Source organism: Lissotriton vulgaris, chromosome 6, assembly GCF_964263255.1.
Source record: "Lissotriton vulgaris chromosome 6, aLisVul1.2, whole genome shotgun sequence".
Classification (NCBI taxonomy): Eukaryota; Metazoa; Chordata; class Amphibia; order Caudata; family Salamandridae; genus Lissotriton; species Lissotriton vulgaris.
The window spans coordinates 75802957-75826122 of record NC_141694.1 but is presented as its reverse complement, the minus strand read 5'-3'; the positions used below and the strand labels follow the sequence as shown (position 1 = coordinate 75826122).

Below are 23166 nucleotides of genomic sequence, written 5' to 3'. Positions count from 1 at the left end.
CTCCCTGTGCCGGCTCGACTTCTTCATTTTCTTCATTGTAACTGGAGAGAGTCAGGTCTTTAAGGTATTCTTGTGGTTTCTGGGTGACAGCCTTGGTGTGATATGCAAGTTGCTGCTTCAATCTGGCCTAGAGACCTTTTGGGTAGGAATCCGGAGCAGGCCTCGTAGTCTTCAGCGATGTGATCCGTTGGGAGATACAGGTTACAGACCTCCTGTGGATCCCTCAGCTCAAACTTGTGGTGGCAGTGTGGGCAGAATTTAAAGGGGTGTTCTCCAGATTCCTTATCTGTCCGTCTCATCTGCATTCTCCAGTCATGTGTCCTCCGGCAATGTGGTTCTCCTCACAGAGGGGAGCTCTTGTAGCGTGCTTCAATGTACCTCATGGCATTCGGTTATTTTATGTGCATTTCGGTGCTCTTTCCCTGCTCTTCTCTGCAGATCCTTGAAGATTCTTCGGAGCTCCCCTGGTGTGCTTCCAGACCCAATGGCAAAAAAATGAATCTGAATATGGTGGCACTCACAGGAACTTCTGTTGAGCCGTCCAACATTACACAACGGATCAACTTAACACAAAATGGTGGTCAATGACGCCCCACAAAAAAAAAATTACAAAACAGGATTCCGGACCAAACCACTAGATGGTGGAACAGATGAGCAGCATGTGAATCTAGTAAAGGATTCATGAAGCAAAAACACCATTTGCGGGAAATCAGCTTAATACCTTCACTAGCTGTCGAGAACAAATCAATATTCTTCAAGCAACAATCAGAATAGCTCATTGGCTTGCCTTGCCTTGTTCTAAGTATATTTCTCCTCAACTGCATCTTATTCTCCATTGGGTTATAAAAGGTAGAGTGGCTTCAAAGTTACCAACTAACAAATAACCATGGCAGTGAATAGCAGGGCTCTCTCCTATGGATCACCTCCCCCCAATAGCCCCATAACAGCAGCCTTAGAATCCAGAACTCTTGTAGTGTGCAACACTCAAAGAACACACATATGGTTCTCCTTTTACTACAAAGTCATGACATCGCAGAGCACACATCTGAAAAATCCACCAAGATTATTTCACAAGATCTTCGCCACTTGTCTTTTGGAGCACAGTGTTGTACAGATGCATAAGTAGCTAGAGCCTCATAGAGTTGGAGTATTCTTAATAACACCAAAAGATTGGAAGTAGAAAGCTCTCTGACAGGAGATATAGGTTAATGACTACTGCAGCTAGGGGCAAATAATTTCAAGGCAATGAATGATTGCCATTTCTAATGCAATAAGCAAGTGTGGAAACAAGCCTTCTGAACTCTTCCGCTCATTCAACCCATTTTAGGGTTTACCAGGACCGGTCCATATCAATGCAAAACAAATTTACTCTTGAAAAAGCGGGATAAACATGCAGTTTGATTGAAAATGTTGGACTCGTTAAAGCCCGAGCTAAAATAGCTCTTCTCTGTTCCACCAGAGATACACATTGCTGCAGAAAGGAAATTCCAGTACTGCGTTATTAAAGGAGATAAGGTAAAGGATTTGTTAAAACATCACAACAAGACTGAGCCAGATGTGAAGTCTGCAGATATCCATTACAAAGAATTTATTTACAAATAAACTACTACTAAAAATATCAATACATGTTTAACATTAGAACAATTTGATTCGATTTGAGTTGATTTTGAATTTTGCAAAGAGCGAACAAATACCCTGAGGTGTCTCTGCACAAAAAAATAGGGAAACATAAAGAACACAGTTAAGATGTAGTGAAGAGCCAAGTTTTTAAAAGCTTGCGGAAATTCCAGAGAGAGGGGGCAGATTTTATTTCCAAAGGCAGCTGATTCCAGTTTTAAGTCATACAAACCAAAAAGCTCTTAACTCCCAATGAGGAGAGCTTGTAGGGTGGCACCACCAGATTCTTGACCTAAGAGTCCTGTTGAGAACGTACCTTCTAAGCTTTTCTCTTAAGAAGGCAGGACCTTGTCCCAGAAGCACTTTATAGGTAATGCAAAGCGCTTTAAATAGAATCCTTTGATGCACAGGGAGCTAGTGAAGCCTCTCCACAGCCTGCGAGGCCCACTGGAACCTCAGGATTTTCATCAGCAATCTTGTTGTTCTCAAAACTAAATTGATATCATTAATTTCCTTGCAACTAAAATGTATTTTCTCTTCATCCTAAACTTACCCTAATTCTATCCATAACCTAGCTACAAGCTGAACCCTAACACTGTTATCCTTACCCTAACCAAAGCTTGACCCCAGACCCAACCCTAAACTGAACTTGGTACTGTTATCCTTAAACTTCAACTTCACTATGATTCTAATCCGATCCACCCCTAAACTGTACCCCTAAAACGTATTTCCAATAATAACCCTTACCCTGTCCCTAATAGCATCTCTAACCTTCTTTTTAAATAAATATTTATGGGTTTTAAGTTTACAAAGCAACCTAAAAAAATTTTTGTCTGCAGACACTGTACTTTGCATCGGTTTCTGCCAATGTACTTTTATGTAACTTCTTTTCACTGCAGTTGTTCCTCTGTTCATGCATAGTTGTGTAACACGATTGATTTGTAGAAGTATTTCTTCATTGATGATCCCTTGCAATAGAATAGTCCAGTCTTGTAGCAAAGGGAGACCGCAGTTCTTGCACAGGACACATTGGGCTGAAGGTAGCCTACTATAATGGCTGCTCCTCCTCCTGAATATTACCAATTACCTCAAGGTGGTCAAAAGTGGGCTGTTATACTACTCCTTGGGGCAGGTCTGAGAAAACAGGACGAATGGCGCTGTCAGTAGAGCACCACTTGGAACAAACATTGGCTCTGGCTATAGCCAAGGACCTCGCTCAATGTATGACCAGCTGGAACTCTGCTGTAGCTTAAAAGCTCGGCTCATAGCTTGGGAGCCAAACAGTGTTTTTAGGAGGAAATGAGTTACTCTTTAACCTTACTATGAACTCATGCCACCTCTTATTCAAAGCTGGGCTAAGGAATTGGATTCAGATGCTCATTTTTAGACTTTTTCACTGTTACCTCAATAAGATACACTTATTATAGTTTTTGTATTAATTTATTTAGTTTGCTAACACAAATATCTTGTTGAAATCTTTGTATTTTCGAATAGTCCTCTGAAGCTGCCACTGACAGAAAGCACACAGCACTCTAGATCCTCCTCCCTCTCCTCACCCCTCACGAAAAAAGGACCAGGCTCAGCTAGCACTAGGGTCCAGCCTGTCAAGCCTCTAAACCGTAACATCTAACCAGGTTTTCAGTGGCTCCACAACCAATGTTTAGGAGATAAATGGACATAACCAATTACAGTGGAGACCATTTGCATGTCTGCTTGCCTGAATGGGTGTTATCATATGAAGGCCCAATAGGCCCAGCCCTAGACACCAATAATATCACAGGCAGGGTACAGGAGATCACCCCAAGAGGATTACAACTTCAAGCTGGAACACTTTCTGTTGGGGCACTTTAATCCAACTCAACTGAGAGAAAACCAAGGAGTATGCACTCTTATCTCAAGGTACATTTTGAACAGAAAGACCTCTTTTTTGTTTTTTTCATATGCACTGCTTGCTGCAATGTTTACATAACACACCAGGATGACCTTTCAAGCAGCAGGAGTAAACCTGGCTCATTTAATTAAAAAAAAAAAATAAGGAAGGAAGGAGTTCCAATCTGGATCTTAGCTCAACCTATGTCGCCTTAGCAGGATGCATCTGCTTTTAGTGTGAAGCGGACAATGCTACATGCACATGTGTTCCACCCAATTTGCCCCCGGTCTTCTGTTTAATCTTTAAACGAAGGTCTGAGCAATGGCCAGTATCTTGGAGAACTCCCCTTCCCTCTTGCGCAGAATATTGGGAATTGGTGTCTTGATGCGGGTGCCCACAGGGTTCCCATTGTCTTCGATGAGGACGACGTTGTTGGAATCAAACCTTGGTGTCATTCTGGGGCCTGGCATCTTATGGCCCACAATGAGCGCTTTTTTCTTCTGCCCCTTTATGGCCAGCAAGATCATGTCTCCTACTTTGCCGATTCCATTCTTGTTGTAAACATGGATGCACTTTGGTGGTCGGTGGTAGGGGGTGTTGCCAAGGGAGCTATTGTCAACCACGCGAACACGGGTCATCTTCTGAATGGCACTGCAGGATGCGGTGATGCTGAAAGAATGAAAAGAGGTAAGGAACAAATTAAAGCCTTTTCACTTGGATGGATCCAACAAAAAGCAATACAACTGAAGGGTTCCAGTGCTCAAGAGATACACATCCTGAGCTCTGGAGTCACAGGTTCATTATTAATGTAGAGGAAGGATTGTGGATCTTGGATTAATCTGTTGCAATGGAGAAACTTTTCCTGGCTATTCAAGTTTTTCTGTTTGGGGGGGGGGATAAGTCATTTGGTCTGTATCACAATAGAGGGAAACAAATGTCTAGCAGAAATGCATCAAAAAGATGTTACAGAAAGAAATCCAATAATGATGTGGAAACAGAAAACATATCAATCTGGTTAATAGGAAAAAAGAATACAAATAAAACGAAAATAGACTACAAACTTAGTCACAATAATCTTGTGCAGAATGCAATGGCATTACACTAAGTTGCAAAACTAGGTGCGAACAACCTGAAGTAGACTTCCAGAGCAGATACCGCTCAGCAAGCAGAAGAAACAGTGAAAATTGTGGTTGACCAACCTATCTTAATGGGTAATTGCATGAAGAAAACAATGCGTAGAGTATTCGGGCAAAAGACAAGAGCGCGAGAAAGTAGATAATGTCCCTCATGAGAGAAAGTGTGGTGTTAATTTACAGTGCAATCCAGTAAAACTGATTTGGGTTCATGCTACCTGGTACTAGATTGTCTGTGGATTCAATTTCGTTTAGAAATGGGATCTGCTATTGCCAAACATCCTAATAGCTACTTACAACTTCGAACCTGAGCACCACTTTCCTCGTGCCCATCAGTGCATGGCTCATTCGTGCTCAGACTGGGTCACACTGTCAATCGCATTCTCAAAGAGTTACAATACTGCCTTTCGTGTTTGAGAATTTTTGCTAATGCAAGTTCTGTTAAGCGATCACAAGCTTGGCAGGTGAAGTGCATCTTTGTCACTGTTTCGATTACAATGAATGTCACAGTATTCAGAGGTCTTGTAGCCATTTTGTTTTCACTCAGACAGGCTGACGTCATGTTAATAGTGTGAATTGCTTGGGGAGATTACAATTTAGGGCCATTCCAATAAATAATTTTTAATTAAAGGAAATGTATATATTGAGGCAGATAATCAGAGCATATAGGTGGCAAACCTCCACTCTGGGAGGTGGTAATTATCTAAATAAATGGCCCACCATGAGACAGAATAGAAATCAAGAAGGACAAAAAGGAAAGACATAAGAATATATTACCCAAGAACTGATAAATCAAGTCTGTGTGTTGGACAAGAAGGAACCGAGTAGAGTTCACCCCTAATTTATGCAAATTAGAAAAATAGGCCCACGCTATACATGCCATTGACACCCCCAGTTATCAAGCACCTCAATTTGGAAATCCAAAAAACATTCAGATTCAGGAGATTCTACTCCTAGTTGACAATCACAAGAGGTACCAATAGACCTAGTCATCCTTGCTAGCATCTTACATTTGTTTAGGCGACTGGTTTTTGGATGCCATCATTTATTTTTTATTAAGAGGCAAGTTCAATATCCCCTCTGTGCCTCTTGCGATAGGTCTCAAGAGCGAACAGGGAGCCTCGGAGGCATGCCTCTGATGACGGTCTTCACATGAGAAGTGTGGCTCACTGTTAGAGCAGGCAGACCCTGAAGCAGAGGTCAGACCCGGGACCAGGGTTCAATTCCCGACGCGGCAGGGTCTTGAGCTCAAATGTCCACGGACTCGATAATTCTCGCTTCGGTGCCCTAATCATGGGCTCACACTCTGCAACTCTGGGCATTAAGCTTGCTTAATCTCCACAACGGCCCCAGCGGCGGGATGCCTGGCTTTCACCTTGGGGATGCCCTGTAGGGGCTATCTCACAGGGAAAAGCCAGGACGGGTTCCCAAGGCAAGCGCTTAGAGACCCCTGGGTGATAAGCGCTATATAAATCCAATATACAATACAATACAATACATAGCTAAGATCGAGCGGAGGAGGAATTGCAAGAATCCTGTGGTCTTAAACAAGCTTGAGCAAAAGAGTTGTGGCTTTATAGAAGTAATATATTTCCCGGAATCCTGCCATTTTTTGCCACATCAGATGGCTACATTCTCAAAAACAAACTGCTTTTCCAACTGTCTGAAGCAAATGCAAGGACAAACAGCCAAAAATGTCCGGTAGATTTTTTTACTAAGAAAGTCTAAGAAACCTGTGGCAGAATGTCAAGTAGGTAGAAGTACATAAGAAGGAGGAAGAGGAGAAAAAGGAGAAGAATAAACATTCAAGATGCACAGATATGTCGATGATATACAACTTTACCTAAAAGCTTCACTTGCTGCAGAGTCCAACAAGCACTGCCCGAACGTCATCCAGACCTGGATGTTCAGCACCTACCTGAAGCTCTACTCAACCAAGACACAATTCCCATTATTTGCCGAGAACAACAAACAAGAAATCGTACAAACATGGCTCAATCACATGAATGTTGTTGGCTTCAAACCTCAACCAAACGCCAAGCCACTTGGATTCACCATGGACACCAACCTCATCCTCAAGGACCAAGCTGCCAAAAAGCTAAGACTGCCTGGTACCAGACCTCTCTTCTACAAGAAGTCGACCCATTTTTTCCAGAAACCCACTTCCGCACTGCTGTTCAAACCCTTATAGTCTCACATCTGGATAGTGGCAATGCCCTGCTTCCAGGCCTCCCAGACTCCATACTGGCCACCCTTTAAGGGCACCCTACGTGCCACAGCATGTCTTATCCAGAGCCTCAGGAAATACAATCACATCACCCACATCCGGATTGAACTCCACAAGCTCTCCTTACTGGCCTGCATCATCTTCAAAACCAGATGCATTATTTACAAAGCCAACATGATCAGCAACCCTGCCTATCTTGCAAACAAGCTCACAATGTTGGTTTAGCTTGGCACACCCACAGCCAGCACACCAGCAGACTTGTAAAAAAGTAAAAACAAGGTAGCAGGGCTTTTCTATCTATGCACACGGAATCTGGAACAACATCCCTGTATTGATTAGGGTTGCCCCGAAGCCACTCCAATTTTGGAAAGCTGAAGATTCACCACTTTAAAGAGCACTACATACACCACAATGTATTAACCGTCCACAACCCCGCTTACTCTCCTCTTACTCGTTGCTGGTCTTAGACCATGCAAAGAGCGCCGTTACCTTTTTGGCCAGGATTGTACTATAGAAATACAATCTACATACACACATAAAGAACAGAAAATAGAAGGAGGAAGAAGAAATTGAGAAGGAGGATGATAATACAAGAGACAGATATGGAAGAGGAGGGAAAAAAGGCGAAAAGGACAAAAAAAAATACACTAAACAAGTAAAGGACAACAACCAGATGAAGGGAAAAAAGGCAGAGAACATAAAAAAAGGAGGCAGGAAAAAAGAGGGTGACAGATGGTAGAAAAGAAAGGCGTGTCAAAGTAGTAGATGAGAATGAGAAGAATAGTTATGCATTTATATATTAGCAATAGAGTATGGTTGCTTTCATTGTTGGTATTAATAATGAAGATATCAATATTTTGAATATTAATAACCCTGAAATAAACTGTACAGCTTCTGGAAATAATAGTAATAGTGATACGTTAATTATTTCATAATAGGAAATTTCTAATGAAATAATGATCAAGACAGAAGATGGTGGTCAATTTTGGTAGTTAGAAGGAAATAGAAGAATCACCTTTTGATTTTATGCCAAGACAATATTGTGAACGAATGTGTATTTGTAATGCGGACTATCTACTAGGGTATCCTGGCGCTAAGCATGTGTGTGCGCTTAGCTCTGCCAATGGGCGGTTGGTTAATTGAAAAGCCAGATCTCCATCTTCTTAAGAAATTCAAGAAGAGAGAATTAGGCTCTGATGTGGAGTGGGAGGTCGTTACACGCTTTAGGAGCGATGTAAGAGAGCACCGGTCCACCTGATCTGATTCTGTGCATGCATGGGATGAGTGCGAGCTCTGAAGAGCTGAGGTGTCTAGATGCTTGGTGGAAGGAGATGCAACTCTTTAGGCTAGTGGGGCACCAGCTGTGTAGTGTTTTTAATGTGTAAGAATTACGTTTGAATTGAGTGTGTTTGTGTATCTGGAGCCAGTGTAGTTTCTCGAGTGGTGTGATGTGAGTTCTGTGTAGGAAATGGAGGATGTCTGGCTGCTGAGTTCTGGACGGCTTGTGGTTGTCTAGTGAGTTGCTTGGCGATCCCGGCGTGTTCCCAGAGTCCACTTTGCTGGTGACTAGGGCGTGAGTGACAGTTTTTCCAGTGTTGCTTGGGAGCTATTTGAAGGTCTTCCTCAGCATCTTCAGGCTGTGGAAGCAGGATGCAGTCACAGTGTTGATCTGTGCGGCCATGTCCAGTTTGCAGTTGATTATTCCGAGGTTCCTGGTGTGGGTTTGAGTTTGGCCAGCCAACAGTTGGAATCCCATAGTGAGGTTTTTTTGCCGAAGATCAATCTTTCTGTCTTGTCAGTGTTGAGCTTCAGACGGCTAGCTTTCATCCAGTTAGCGATTTCGCACATGCAGGCTTTGACCCCGCTTCCTGTGTTGGGAGGGTCTTGTCCCAGGGGGAGCGAATGAGTTGCAGGTCATCTGCGTAGGAGAGGATTTTTGGGTGAGTAGATGACATTAGCCAGAGGAATCATATATGCGCTGAAAAGAGTGGGGCTGAGTTGTGAATCTTGAGGGACTGTGCGGATGAGTCTGCAGATCTCCGAGGATTAATGTGCCAGGCTGACAGCTTGTGTTCTATCCAATATGAAGGAGGTCCAGTGGAGACTGGGTCATTGGGTGCCAATATAGTGCAGTTGCCTGATGCGGATGGGGTGTGAGACTGTGTCAAATGCTGCAGAGTGGTCCAGGAGAATGAGGGCTTCTGTGTCTCCTCTGTCAAGTATTATGCAGATGACATCACAGGCAGGGATAAGTTCTGTTTCTGTACTGGGGTTGGACCTGAATCTGGACTGCAGGGTGTCAAGGAGCTGGTGGTTGGTGAGGCATAGCTTGAATGGTTTCTCGAGTCCTATGCGGGTTATGGTAAGTGGGAGAAGGGTCTATAGTTGGAAAGCTTGGCTGGATCAGCTGGTGGTTTCATGAGCAGAGGCATTATGGTAGCATGTTTGCAGGTGTCCGGGAATGTGGCTGAGTTAATGGAGGCATTGAGAAAGGGTGCTAGTTCTTCACTAATCAGTAGCAATCCTTTGGGGAAGGCGTGGAGTGGTGTGGCTCACTGGTTAGAGGCGGCAGACCCGAGAGCAGAGGATGGCCTGGGACCAGGGTTCAATTCTCGATGCGGCAGGGTCGTGGACCAGGGTCAGCGGACTCGATAATTCTCATCTCGGTGCCTACTCTAACCAGGGATCACACTCGGCAACTCTGGGCATTAGCTTGCCTCATCTCCACAACGGCCCCCCACATACGCCAGGGATACCTAGTTTCACCTTGGAGATACCCAGTAGGGACCATCTCACAGGGAAAGCCAGGACGGGTTCCCCAGCGGTCTACTGCGCAGAGATACTCCTTCGGGAGTCGATTCAAGCGCATTACAAACCCACAATTAATTAATTAATTAAAAGGCGTGGTGGGACAATGGTCAGATGGAGCACCTGAGTGGATGGCCTCCATGATAGCAGCGATTCTGACAATGGTGACGGTAGGACCCGAGGTCAGGGTTAATTCATCAGTTGTGAGTTGTGAAGGTGACTGGGCTGGTTGAGGGTCGAAGTTGCTATAGATGGAGGGGATTCTGTTACAGAAGAATTCTAAGAGCTTGTTGCAAAGGTCTTGTGAGTGGTTGATGTTGCTGGAAGCGCAATTAAATCATTGATAATGGTGAAGATTTTCTTGCTGCAGTTAGTGCTGATGTTGATGCAATCTGCAAGAGCTAAGCACTTGGTGTTCCCCATCTGCTGGTGATGGCATCTTAGGTCTGATTTGAAGATTCCTTTATCTGCAGAGTCTTTAATTCTTTTCCATTTTCACTCCGTTGCTTGCTGTGGCGTTTCATAAGCCTGAATTGCTCGGTGTACCAGCTGGCCTATCGTCTGGATCTTGCCGTTATTGAGGGGAGCCGGGATGTCTGCACATGCAGTTATTCAGCTGTTGCGGTTTTCACCAAGTAGACGGTGTGCTCAGGCCAATGCTCATAGAGGGCAGTGGTCCACTCCTTTTCTCAGATGCTTTTCCAGCTGCTGTAGCGGTTTCGGTGGTGATGTAGATTGGTTATTCAAAACTGACATGGGCATGGTCTGTCCAGCTCATAGTTGCTGGCTTGTCAACTGTGATGTTGCGGATTGGGAAGGAAATTGGGTCCAATAGAAGTCTGGCTGTGTGGGTGAGTTCGGAAATGTGCTGGGTAAGAGGAAGATTTCCAAGGTTTTCTAGAAGGGCCATAGAGTTTGGGTCAATGCCATCTTGTAGGTGAAAGTTAAGTTCTCAGATGAGGATGGAGTTGCTGGGATTGATAGTTGATTAAGGTATTATGCTGCCAATCTTGCTTGTTTATTATGTATTGTCTTAAAGAAAATCTGGACTTTCCTTTACTAAAAGCTAGGAAAATTGGGGGCGTGGCTTGGCTGGCTGCAGGATGGCCGCACCTTGAGTGGGCTCTGCCGGCCAAGCTCCTGTATCCGCCAAAATCCTGTCGCATCCTCAATGCTTCCCGCACCAAAACCGGATTTCTATTCTGCCCTCCTCAACCTGATCTCACGGCAGAGCGGTGGATCTCGTGGTCGGCGCCTTGCTTCCGCCTTGGCCTCTGGTGGGCCGTTCCTGCTGCCGCTGGTGCTGTGTGGCCCTGGGCGCCCCGCTGGGCCTGCTGCCTTGCTGGTCGCTGGAGCGGTTGGTATCTGGTGAGTGGCGCTCCCCCGGGTTGGAGGCTGGCGGGGTTGGGGGCCGACTGCTGTGCGGCTGGGCCCTGAGGCGCTGCGGCCTAATTCTGCTCCTGCTTCCCCGCTGTCATCTACGCAAGTTCCGCGGCGCCCGGGCCTGGTAGAGTGCGCGCTGACCCCGTGCCCCCCTTGTCGGTGCCCATCCCTCTCGGGGGCGCCCCCACTCACACTATATCCGGCTCCTGCCTGCTGTGATCCCCGCCGTTTGCCTGCCTTCACGGACTCGGGGAGGCGCTGCCTGCTTAGCCGGCCCTGCGCAGCAGCCCGACTGGGAGCCCCTCGCCTCTGGCTCGGCGGCCTGCTGCTTGGTGTACGGTGGGGCGGGCCTTCCCAGACTACTGGCCAGTTGCCGCCCCTGGCTCCCTTGAAAGTTACTGCAGATTTTTGCTGGGCCTGATGCGTGGTCCGTATGCAGCGAGGCACTCACCTCATGGCTATACCAGCCACTAGCTCGCGGCGGCTGGTTTGAAGACTTTGTGACAGTTCCCATTCCATATCTCTGGCTGCTGTCCACCCCCATTCCTGCCCGCGTGGTTTGCGACGCTTACCCCGTTGCGCCAGTTCGGCCACTGTACCCTGGTCTGGCACCCCTCCAGGATCGACTGCTTGTTCTGCTGGCTCCTGGTGGTTCTTCACTCTGGTCTGCTCCTCTTTCCTTCCCGCAACACGCGCCCGTCTGGTGCATCGTTCGCCATGGGGAAATCCGACCCTAAGCAACCCAAGATCGCCTTCGACCTCAGAAGATACTCCCATTAGGACGGCACAGGTTCGGACGTCCAGATTCTGCTGGCGCAATGGACCCTCCCCCCTGAGCCGCTACGATGATCTCAAGGCGATCATGCTGGAAGTGAAGTCCACCGTCACCGGCATAGCGTCTCAGCTCGACCAACTTTATGCGCGTCTCGATTCGGTGAAGGCCAGAGTGGACTCTCATGACAATAGGCTGCTTCATGTCGAATCCAGGGTGTCTGATGCGGAGGATGTGGCTACAGGGGATAGGCAGAAGCTGCTTCAGATGGACAAGATCCTGGCCATAATCGGGGAGAAAAACGAGGAATTAGAAGCCCGATCTCGTCAGAGCAATCTTTGCATCACGGACCTTCCAGAGTCAACCAACATTGCTAGAATGGAGGACTTCGTCGAGCATCTCATCAGGGAGCTCTTCGGGGACGTGCTATCCCAGTTCTTCGCCGTAGAGCGAGCCCATCGCTCCATAGGCCCGCGCCCTGGCCCTGGTCTACAACCCCGACCCATTGTGGCAAAGATCCTAAATTTCCGTGACCGGGATGCCATCCTCCGGGCTGTACGTGACAAGGGCACTACCACGCACCAGGGCAATACTCTGTCCTTCTATCCGGACTACACTCTCACTGTACAGGCCGCCAGGAGGGAGTTCCTGCCGTCCAAACGCATCCTTCAGAAACATGAAGTCAGCTACTCCCTTGCCTATCCGGCGAAATTGAGAGTTCGGCAGGGCTCCAAGACACTTGTATTCCCCGACCCGAGGGCGGAACTGGCGTTTGCCAAGAGGCTCGCTCATCCCACTCTGAGTCTCCCCGGGAGAACACTGACAGACTTAGCAACAACGATTGACACTGCGGACCATTATGATTTGTTTACTTTGATGTCTGATCTGGATGCCACTTACTACCCAAGCTTGGCCACCCTGCTTTCTTGCAGGGGTGTTCGCCGAGCCTGCCATGCCCTCGCCGGGATGATTCCCTCTGTTAATGCTGTGTTACCCTCTCCGAGTTGTGGGTCCCCTGGGCAGGGTGAGAGGGTTTCTCTGCCTAATTGGGGGGTTGGAGTGGGTGTGGGTCCTAGTTGTGGGTTCCCCGGAGCGGGGCGGGTGGATTACTCAACCTGATTGGGGGGGTTGGTGTGGGTGCGGGTTTGGCGGGGTTTCTGGGGGCTGGGGTTGTTGGGTAGGGTCGGGTGGGTTGGGGGTTGTGGGGGTCTGACGCTCCTCTATAGAGGGGGTGGCTTCAGTTTGCTCATGTCTCCAGAAATACGGCATACTGTGTTATATTAATTAGGGGCCGTACTAAGATTATTTGTCTGGAATAATATTCTGTTCTATGCCACATATCTACCATCCATGTGTGACATACATTCTTCCATACATTCCCATCGTTCTGTTGTAAGTGGAATGATAGAACTTTAGGTAGGATTATTTGTTGAGAATCTGAGAGAATGAAAGTATGATTGAAGTGTGAATTGTTGCTGGGTAGGTCTCAAAGTGAAAATGCATCTTTGTCACTTTTAGCTTTTCCCAATCTCTTATGTATGTTGTGCAATATTATGTGTTATTTATGTATGTTAAAAAAAAAAATTCTACATCAATTCTAAAAGTGTACAGATAAAAAAATAAAAATACATATATATATATATCTTTGCTAAAAATCTTCTCTTGCATATATTTGGATTGTGCAAATTTTGTCCTGTGCAGTGCCAACTCCTAGATTTATCACCCCACATATATTGGGATCCCAGCTTCGGGACCACTAGATCAATTGGCGGGGTACGTGCCTTGTTCTTTATTCAGTGGCTTCAGTTTGCCACTGCGTTGTTGTTCAGTAATGCTCTCACTTGTTTTGACACTGACATTGTGCTGTGCCTACTGTCTTGGTTCATCGCATTTATTCTTGTATGCCACATTGCAATGTGTTCTCTGACTTGCTTTGTTCATGTTCATTGTTCAGGTCTGGCTGGTCAATATCCTGCTCCACTGGTCCCTCCCTCCTCTGCTCTGCGGCACCTCTTGTGCTTTATCCTGCGCGGCGCTATTGCTGCTCCCCGTTGTTTTTTTGCACTCTGTACCATGCCGGTTAGCTAGATGCTTGCACGCACTGCCCGCACTGTGGAGCTTCCCCGGGGGCCATCACAAGTTGTCTGCTCTCCCTCCCACCTGTGCTGCTAGCTGCCGCCCTTCCTCTTTCCTGTTCCTTAGGTGCGCTGTGCTTACTTACGTGGCTTGCCACTTGCGCTGCAAGGTGTTGCACTCACAATTGCCCCCTTATGACTGATATAGTCTGCTGTTCCTGGAACGTCCGGGCCTTAACGATCACCGCAAGGCCTGACTGATTCACTCACACTTGCGGCGGCACAAAGTGGATATATGTCTCTTGCAGGAGACGCACATATTGCCGGAAACTTTATCCAGACTTCAATCCCGATATTGGGAGGAATCTCACTCTGCCACCTACTCATCTTATGCCAGGGGTGTCTACATTTTGATACGGCGGGGCCTTCCTTGGCCGACCGCCCGGGTGCTCCTCGATCCGGCGGGCAGGTATGCCATCCTTCATGGTTTATTACTTGAACAGCCCGTTACGATTGCCGCGGTATACGCCCCCAATTGCGATGACGCAGACTTTTTTGGTCACATCTGGCACCTCATCTCATCCTGTGGCCCCAAGGCGATACCTTGGGGGGGGGAGGGGATTTTAATGTCACTTTATCTGCGTCCTTGGATTGCTTGGGTTCCCATTTGTCCCATTCGCGGCTCTTACATCTATTTTAACTGACAGCGCTCTCTATGACGCTTTGCACCACTCCCACCTCGACGCCCGGGAAGGCACTTGCTTCACCGGCACGAGGGGCTGCTGGTCGCGCACTGACTTTTGCCTTACCTCGCCGGACGCTTTGTCTTGGCTCACTGACGCAGTGCATATGGCTCGAACATTTTCTGATCACGCACCGGTCCAGATCCGTCTTCGCCCTCCACATTCCCCGCGACGGGCCTTCACTTGGCGCCTCCCCCCTAACGCCCTCATTGACTCTGCTTTTTGTGCAGACATCCAAACTGCAATTACTAACTACTTTGATCTAAACGTGGGCTCTGTGGAATCCGCTTCCACCTTATGGGAAGGGTTCAAGGCCGTCATCCGATGTGAGTGCATTTCCAAACAGGCCGGCTTCCTCCGATCTATTCGTACCACCCTGGCTAAGCTCGAGGAGGAAATTAAGGATCTGGATGCTGCCCAGGCGGCGCACCCTAGTCCCGACACTGGCACCACTGCGCCAAAAACACACTGAATTCTTGGAGGAGGTTGGTTGAGAGTTGTCCTTTTTGGGCAGGGAGGGTCAAGCGCGCCGCTTTTGCGAGGGGGATCGCCCGGGCCATACTCTGGCCAACCTTCTACACCCACCGCGAGCCGCTTCCTATGTCGTGGCCTTGAGCGATGGAGGCCCGGACAGGACCACCTGCTCGGAGGACATACAATCCTGCTTTCTCTCCTTTCACTCGCACCTCTATTCTGCTGGCACTCCTCCCCCACGGGAGGACTTCGACCAATATTTTGACTCCATCGCGCTGGTCTGGTTGGAGGACTACCACCGTAAATTCTTGGATGAACCGTTTTCCAGGGAGGAAAAACTGGCTGCCATCAGCAGTCTACCCGGAGATAAGGTCCCTGGCTTAGATGGTCTGCCAGCCTCGTTCTACAAAAGTTCGCCGATCTCTTGGAACCTCATCTGGCAGCTATGTAAAATGACTCTTTCGATACCGGCCTCTTCCTGCCTTCCTTGCATGAGGTGCTGATAACCTTGCTCTTTAAACCAGACAAGGTTGGTCTCTGTATAGTGAAACATCCTCTTTCGGAGGGGAGGGGGGGGGGGAGGGGCTGAGGCTCTAGATTTAAGTCTTCAACTATCGCCGCATTTTTACTTTGGGTGGGTACTTATTATATCGACCACTGAGGTTAGCAGGGGCATTTCTGAAATCATTTCGGGACGCACTGGCAGATAGATCATTACGCTTTTCAAATTATTTGCTTCTTGGGGACTTCAATATCCACCTTGATCTTATAGAGTCGGCGGATTCAGTTGCTTTTCTGGATATTCTCCAGATGGCCCAACTCTCTCAATGGGTGAAACATTCGACCCATCAAGGGGGACATACCCTTGATTCTATCTGCACCAATTTCCCTACATTCGTGGGGAAGCCTTTACCGGTCGCCTGGACGGACCACTTTCCCATATTTTTTTCTTGGGCTGTGCAACGCCCGCCTCGGCCAGCCAGCTACCATCGTTCCCCCACCTCCAGGAAACTGGATGCAGGACAACTCAGCGGTCTTTTGGCAGCGGAGCGTCCTCTCCTTTCTGGAGATTTGGAGGATAATGTAGCTGGCTTTGCCAACTGGATTACTGATTCAGTCAATGCTCTCTCCATTCCTGGCCATGGTAAGCTGAGGAGAGAGTCTCCTTTGAAGCCATGGTTCACTTTGGAGCTGAGGATGTTAAAACATGCCTGTAAGGTCCTGGAAAGAGCCTGGCGCTCTAGTGGTTATTGTGCCACTGCCAAACAGGCCCTTAGAGCCAAACAGAAACTCTATTATTCATCCATTTGGATAGCCAAGGGCTGATATTTTTCGGATCCTATTGACCAGGCTAATAATAACTCTAAAGAAATTTTCGCCATTGTGCAGAGCTTTGTGGCTCACAGTACCCAGGTGGCGGTGATACCCTCCTCAGTTACCTGGTGTAATACCTTGGCCAAATTTTTTCAGTATAAAATTGTCAGTATACAGGAATCCTTTTCGAATGTTCCCAAGAGAGTTCCGTTGGCAATACAGGAGAAAGATGGGGTGTTCCTTTGATGCATTCAGCCCGGTGGACTTGCCGACTTCGCTTAGAAATCTTAAAGCACTTAAATCTGGTTCGTCTAAAGACCCTTGCGCTGCTAGGCTCCTTGCGGAAGTGGCCGATACGTTTAATACTGAAGTCAATCTGGTGATCAATCAGTCGCTTTGTGAGGTGTGTGTCCTGTCTCTATAGAAGCAGGCATTGATCCTGCCTCTGCTTAAGAAGCCGTCTCTTGATCCGCTGCTCCCTGTCAATTACCGGCCTATCTCGCTTTTGCCAAGTTTGGCTAAAGTTTGTGAGAAGGTTGTGACATCTCAGCTTACCAACTTTGTAGAGATGGCAGGCTTGTTACACCCAGCACAATCCGGGTTCCGTGCCTCTCACATCACGGAGTCCGCTCTACTGGAGGTGACAGAGGCGATTCGGGAGTGTCTGGATGCCGGCGGGAGCAGCTTTGGTTATGCTTGATCTCTCGACGGCATGCCCCACTCTACTCCTTGTTCGCCTAATGGAAATTGGTATCTCGGGTTCGCCCGGAGTTGGATTCGCTCCTTTTTGGAGGATAGATCACAACAGGTGTGGCTTCCTCCGTGTGCCTCTGCACCGCTGCATTTGTCTACGGGCGTTCCACAGGGGCCATCCCTTAGCCCTCTCCTTTTTAACATCTACGTGACTCCGCAGTTTTATCTTGGGGAGTCACTGGGGGCTAAGGTGATGGCCTATGCGGATGACACACAGCTTCTGTTTTCTTGGAAGAGGAGGAATGACTCGGTGGGTGCTGTGCAGCACTGTCTATCCTCGGTGTTCCACTGGCTGGTGAGCGCACAGTTGAAGTGCAATGAAGAAAAATCTGAAGTACTCCTGTACAGCTCATTTCCAGTGGATTTCAGGGATAGGCTGTGGCCTTTAGATTTCCCTCGCCCCATTGAGAGTAAGGGCTCTGCCAAAAATCTTGGGGTCTGGTTTGATGAAGACCTGTATTTTTCAACACAGGTAAAAAAAGCTGACAGGGACCTGTTTTGGCACCCTAAAAGTTTTTTTAAAATGTCTTCCCCTTTTGCCAGTTAGCGCTAAGAAGACTGTGGTTCGGGCTTTGATTCTGTCCCGTTTAGACTATGCTAATGCTCTTTTGGTCGGCAGCCCTGATTATTTGACCAGGAAACTACAAGTGGTTCAAAACGCAGCTGCTAGCCTGCTACCATCTAGACAAGAGTGTTCGTAGCCATCTTTGCACTGGCTCCCAGTTGAGTCTCGACTCAAATTTAAAATGCTGTCTATTGTTCATCGGGCCCTTTATAGGCTAGGGCCTATCTACTTGCAGAAGAGATTTGTTTTTTACAAACCTCTTAGACAACTTTGCTCGTCTGATCAGCTACTAATTCAGACTCCTCGGTTCAATCACCACAGGATTGGCGGGAGCTCCTTTGTCCGCAAAGCTGGTCTGGCCTGGAATTTGTTACCACTGGCTGTTCGGAGGGTTTATGACCCTTTGCTCTTTAAGAAAAAATGAAGAACACTGCTTTTCTAGCTTTGGTTCCGAGTGTGGATTAACTTTCTGGAGCGAGCGCCGGGACACTTTGAGTAGCCGTGCACTGTACAAATTGAATATAACATAACAAGCCTGCTGACCGTCTCAACTCATATCGTCCCCTTTCTCTTATAAATATAGACAACAAAATGTTTGCCAAATTGATTGCCTCCCGCCTTCTTTTACTTATGCCCACCATTGCTCTCCCCGATCAATCAGGCTTTATTCCGGGTAGGGCTACCTCACACAACCGTCACACAATTTTCTCAGTGTTGCATCAAATCAATCCTAACCTTCCTGCTGTGGCTGCCTTGCAGGACGCCACAAAGGCATTCGACACGCTAGAATGGCCTTTCTTATTTTACATCTTGCCGCGTATGGGCTTCAGTGAGATCTTTCTGCGAAAGGTTAAACTCCTTTACACCAACCCCTCGGCATTTCTCCGCATTAACGGTCTAGTCTCCGACCCTATCACCATTGCTCGTGACACGTGCCAGGGGTGTCTGCTATCGCCAATGCTTTTTGCTATAGCGATGGAGCCCCTGGCCGCCAGATTGTGGCAGCACCACACTCACAGGGGCATTGGTTTTTCGTCCCGCTCCTTGTTTATCTCATTGTACGCGTACAACGTTACACTATATGTCTGCCTCCGCAAGAGAACCTTAGCCCGCTGGTCGGGGAGATCATTCGCTTTGGCGGGCTGACTGGTATCCAGGTCAACTGAAGTTGGTTTGTTTCCCTCTAACTGATGCCACCGAGCCATTCTCACCTGATTTTCCTTTTGTCTGGGCCTCTAGCCCCACACGTTACTTGGGCATCTGGTTGATTAGGGATCTGGATGAATTGTGGAGGTCAAACTTTGGTCGGACGGTAGACTGGCTGGAATCCAGGATTCCATCGTGGAGCCGACTTCCGCTGTCTCTGGCGGGCCGCATCGCAATCGCCGAAATAGTGGTCCTTCCTAAATTTCTTTACTTGTTTTTAAACATCCCTAACCCCCTCACTTCTCATTTCTTCCGCAAATTGTGCTCCCTAATCATTTCGCTCGTTTGGGCGGGTAAACAGCCTAGAGTAGCTTATGACATCCTAACTCTACCCATGTCTGTCGGTGGGATGGGCGCGCCTAACTTCAGGATCTATGCCTTGTGTGCCCAGGCCAGCTTCCTGCACTTCTGGATCCACCCCTCCACCTTATCATCCTCATGTTGCAGTCGAGACAGATGTGGCCTCTCCCTGGCCTCTGTCCACAGCCTTGTTTGCTCCCGCGGTGCGCCCTCAGGCTGAGGTCGACACGGTCAAGATGCTTCGATGGGCCCTGTCCGGCCTGCGTCGGCTTTCTGTCGTCCCTCTGCTCTCTGCCAACTCCGTGCCAAAAGTGAACCACCCGGACTTGCCCTCACTTCGGGCTTCGAGCATGTCTAGGACTGCGACGCGCTTAGGCTTGAAGACGGTGGCGGATCTATATCCGGGGAACACCTTTTATTCACTTCCTGTCAACTCGGGCCGCAGGACACGCTTTTGTTCTACCAGCTGCGTGCCACCTGCAGGAAACTACACCCCACTTTCCCTCAGCCCCCACCCACCATGCCGGCTTTAGATTTCATCTTTACTTCCTCGTCGCCGCACAAATTAGTCACCAAATTATACGCTCTCACCCTAATGTCTGCTCCGATTTCCTCTGATCGTGCTCGTGAGGCATGGAGTGCTGATCTTGGAATCGACATCTCGCAGACTGACTGGCTATATTGCTGTAACCAGACGAAGAAGCTAACACTGAACTACCCGCTTTGTCTGATCCATTTCAAGTACTTGCACAGGCTATATTGCACCCCGGTGCGGCTCCACAGGCTCGGGCTATCACCTGATGACAATTGCGTGCGTTGCGCAGCTCCGGCTGCAGACTTTGCCCATCTAGCATGGCTATGCCCCAAAGTCTCGGAGTTCTGGCAAGCGGTGTGTTCTGCCATTTCTGACATCACTGGCGCGGCAGTGCACCCCGATCCACCTTTGTGCCTTCTAGGCTTCATCAAATTCTGTCCTGATGCCTCTCGGTGCCAGACTCGATGCTGCTGGTTCTTGCTAGGCACAGGGTCGCCATGTGTTGGGGTGGCCGACCTGCCCCAAGGCCGAGAGTTGGTTGGAGGATGCCTCTCGGTGCCAGACTCTCCTATCGGAGTTCTAGGATTTAATGCCTGCTAGGTACTGTCCTGTTGACATCTGGGGCCCCCTTGTTACTTACCTGCTTTCCCGTTCCCACCCCAGTGGCGCTTCCTCTCCCGTGCTCCCCGCCGGCCCAGAGTCCGCGGCGGCCGCCGGCGCTGGTCAGGGACAGCTCTCTCCCTTGCCATAGGCGCCTCTGTTTTTTTTGTTGTTTTAATTCCTCACTGCTGTCGCTGCTCAGCGTGCGTTTCCCTGTGAGGGAGGGACCTCAGTGTTTTGGAGCTGTGATATCGGCTTTCATGATCCTTGAATATGCTACAGGATGTTACCTACCTGTAATTGAATGCTTGACCTGCCCTGTGCTTGGTATATTTGAACTGCAGTGTTGCACGTTGTACTGTGTCTGACCTGAATTTTATCAATAAAGGTTTTTGAAAATGTAAAAAAAAAAAAAAGCTAGGAAAATTCACACTCTTCGAGTGCCTCCAATCCAGTGTGTGCCAAACACTGCCTCTTAGCAGGTGACTTCACAGCTTGATTCATATAGAGTGTAGTCAACATAAGCTGTGATGTCCTCCAAACTACACTGTTTTCCAAATCCACAAACTCTTGGGACATACTCAGAGTACATATCTACATATGCTGTTAGCTGCTCCATCCTTCCTTGTAATGGTGGATGTCTACTGTTGAAGCATCTGTGATGTCATACATGGAAAAGAAAAACAATAGCAAAAACCTCCCCACAACCCCAAGGATGCCGCTTTCAAAACCTTCCACACAGCAATTGGAATATTACCTGAATGTGCGTTGGCAGAGGGTGCTGCTTACTGTGTGACTCAAGAGCGCACTCGCACCTCTCTGGAGTAGAGCCATGGCTGTCCCTCTTTCTTTTGCCCTGTGTGAGAAAGAACACAACATTGGCTGAAACCAAGACTTGGATAACACAAAGCATGCCACAACATGCAAGTCTTGACACACACTGAAAATTAGGTAGCATGACGCAACTTACACAAAAGAAAAGAGGTAACCTCATCAGGAGCAAGTCAGTAGTAAACTTCTTGAAATCACAGCTGGATTGTGATTGGGAGGCGATATGATGTAATTGTTGGCAGAGACATGGGTTCTAATCTCAGCTTCGGCAACTGGACCAAAGGCATTGTGTTATTGTGGGCAAATCAATTCATTTTACTTTATTTAAAATTGGAAATATCCCCTATGTAATAATAGAATGTGTAGGACTATATCAAAAGAATCAACTTTGGTCCAAAACCTCGTGATATGCACATAGGTTTTGAATATTGGGGCGATTTAGGAAATACTTGTGATAAATACTTTACATTTATAGATAGAAGACATATGTACAACAAATATCCTGTACATTAAAACACACTAGGCTGATACTCAAAGAAGAACACAAAATCTCACCAGTACACTAATGACGCAAAAACAGATTAGGTTTCCCCGACACCAGACAGTCAATGCCTCAAACACTGATTACACCTCATCCATTCCTGGATGTCTAGTACCTACCTGAAGCTTAAACATATCAAAACAGAAATCCTGTTATTCCTTTTTCAAGTTAAATACTTTATAGACCTCTGTCTCTAAATCTCTGTTCACCATTGTTGGCAATCCTTAATATGCAATAAAACAGAAAAGTGCCCTAAATATTTCGTTGGAGGCCGTCGCCCACCTCCAACACTGGATCACCTGCGCATGTGACGGAACCGCTCCGTCGCGCGCCTCAGGTGAGCTGTGCTAGTGACGGAACCGTTCCGTCATGAACGCGCCCGCTCAATAGAACGCGCCGAGCAGGCGCGGCGAGCGGGCCGTGACGGAACCGTTCCGTCACTAGCACAGCTCACCCGAGGTGCGTGACGGAACGGTTCAGTCATAAGCGCCGAACGTGTTAAGTACATTTGTGTCCTATTTACACCAGTACATATATCCAATTAAGGAATAATGAAAAATAACCAATTTAGAAAGTGTTTTAAAACACTGGTGCAGACTAGAGACCTGCCATTAGTGTATATATGTTGTCCCAATAAGCTGATACCCAATCCCATTGAAAAGAAACACTACACTTCAATACAACACTACTATCAGGAAAGGAAGAGCTGTAATGTTGTGCCTGTCTGTGGAGACTGAATGCCTCTGTGGTGATGTAAGTACTGGGCAAACAAGGGAGAGACTTTGTTTCCCTCAAAAAGCAAGACTTCCTCTCCGGCAGAACACAGAACGTCCGCCTTCCGCTCCGAAGCCACCAAGATCATCTGCGGCATACCCTAGGGCTCATTCCTCAGCCCTACGCTGTTTAACATCTACATGGCACCACTCGCCCACGTCGCCGGACTGCACAACCTCAACATCATCTCCTACGTCGATGACACCCAGCTGAATCCTCTCCCTCGCCAAGGACCCCCACATCTCCAAAACCAACCTACACAAAGGAATGAAGGCCGTCGCCGAATGGATGAGGAACAGCCGACTGAAGCTGAACTCGGACAAGACGGAGGTCCTCATTCTCGGATCCACCCAGTCGGCCTGGGACGACTCCTGGTAGCCGACCGCACTGGGAACAGCTCCAACACCCACCGACCACGCACGCAACCTGGGGGTCATCCTCGACTCATGGCGCCGTATAGTGGGTGGTAGGATCTCTCCCCAAGCTCCATGAGGGGTGCAAGCGGCAGGAGAGGAGTGCTGCAGCGAGGCCCAGCCGGGGGCGGAGATGGCGAGGCACGCGGAGCCAGAGGAGCGCCCGACGAGCATCCTGAGGATCCAGGGTTTCCCCTCACTGGTGCTGATATGGTGTTGTCTCCCGGGGTGA

At 48.0% G+C, this 23166-nt stretch overlaps 1 protein-coding gene across 4 annotated transcripts in view; it reads right to left on the bottom strand.

The window, feature by feature from the left end:
* Positions 1–1558: 1558 nt before the first annotated feature.
* The window catches only part of LOC147706820 (large ribosomal subunit protein uL14m-like), a 28145-nt gene continuing 6537 nt past the window's right edge, over positions 1559–23166 (bottom strand). For 3 of the 4 annotated variants that reach the window (XM_086925952.1, XM_086925950.1, XM_086925951.1), the window contains exons 2-3: positions 21133–21231; positions 1559–4156 (exon numbers count right to left, since the gene is read on the bottom strand). In XM_086925952.1, the coding sequence (XP_086782078.1) occupies positions 3790–4156; positions 21133–21209 (444 nt within the window). In that variant the 5' untranslated portion in view covers positions 21210–21231 and the 3' untranslated portion in view covers positions 1559–3789. Of the gene's footprint in view, positions 4157–21132; positions 21232–21345; positions 21479–23166 lie in introns of those variants that run through there. The other variant, XM_086925953.1, reaches the window with a different exon arrangement.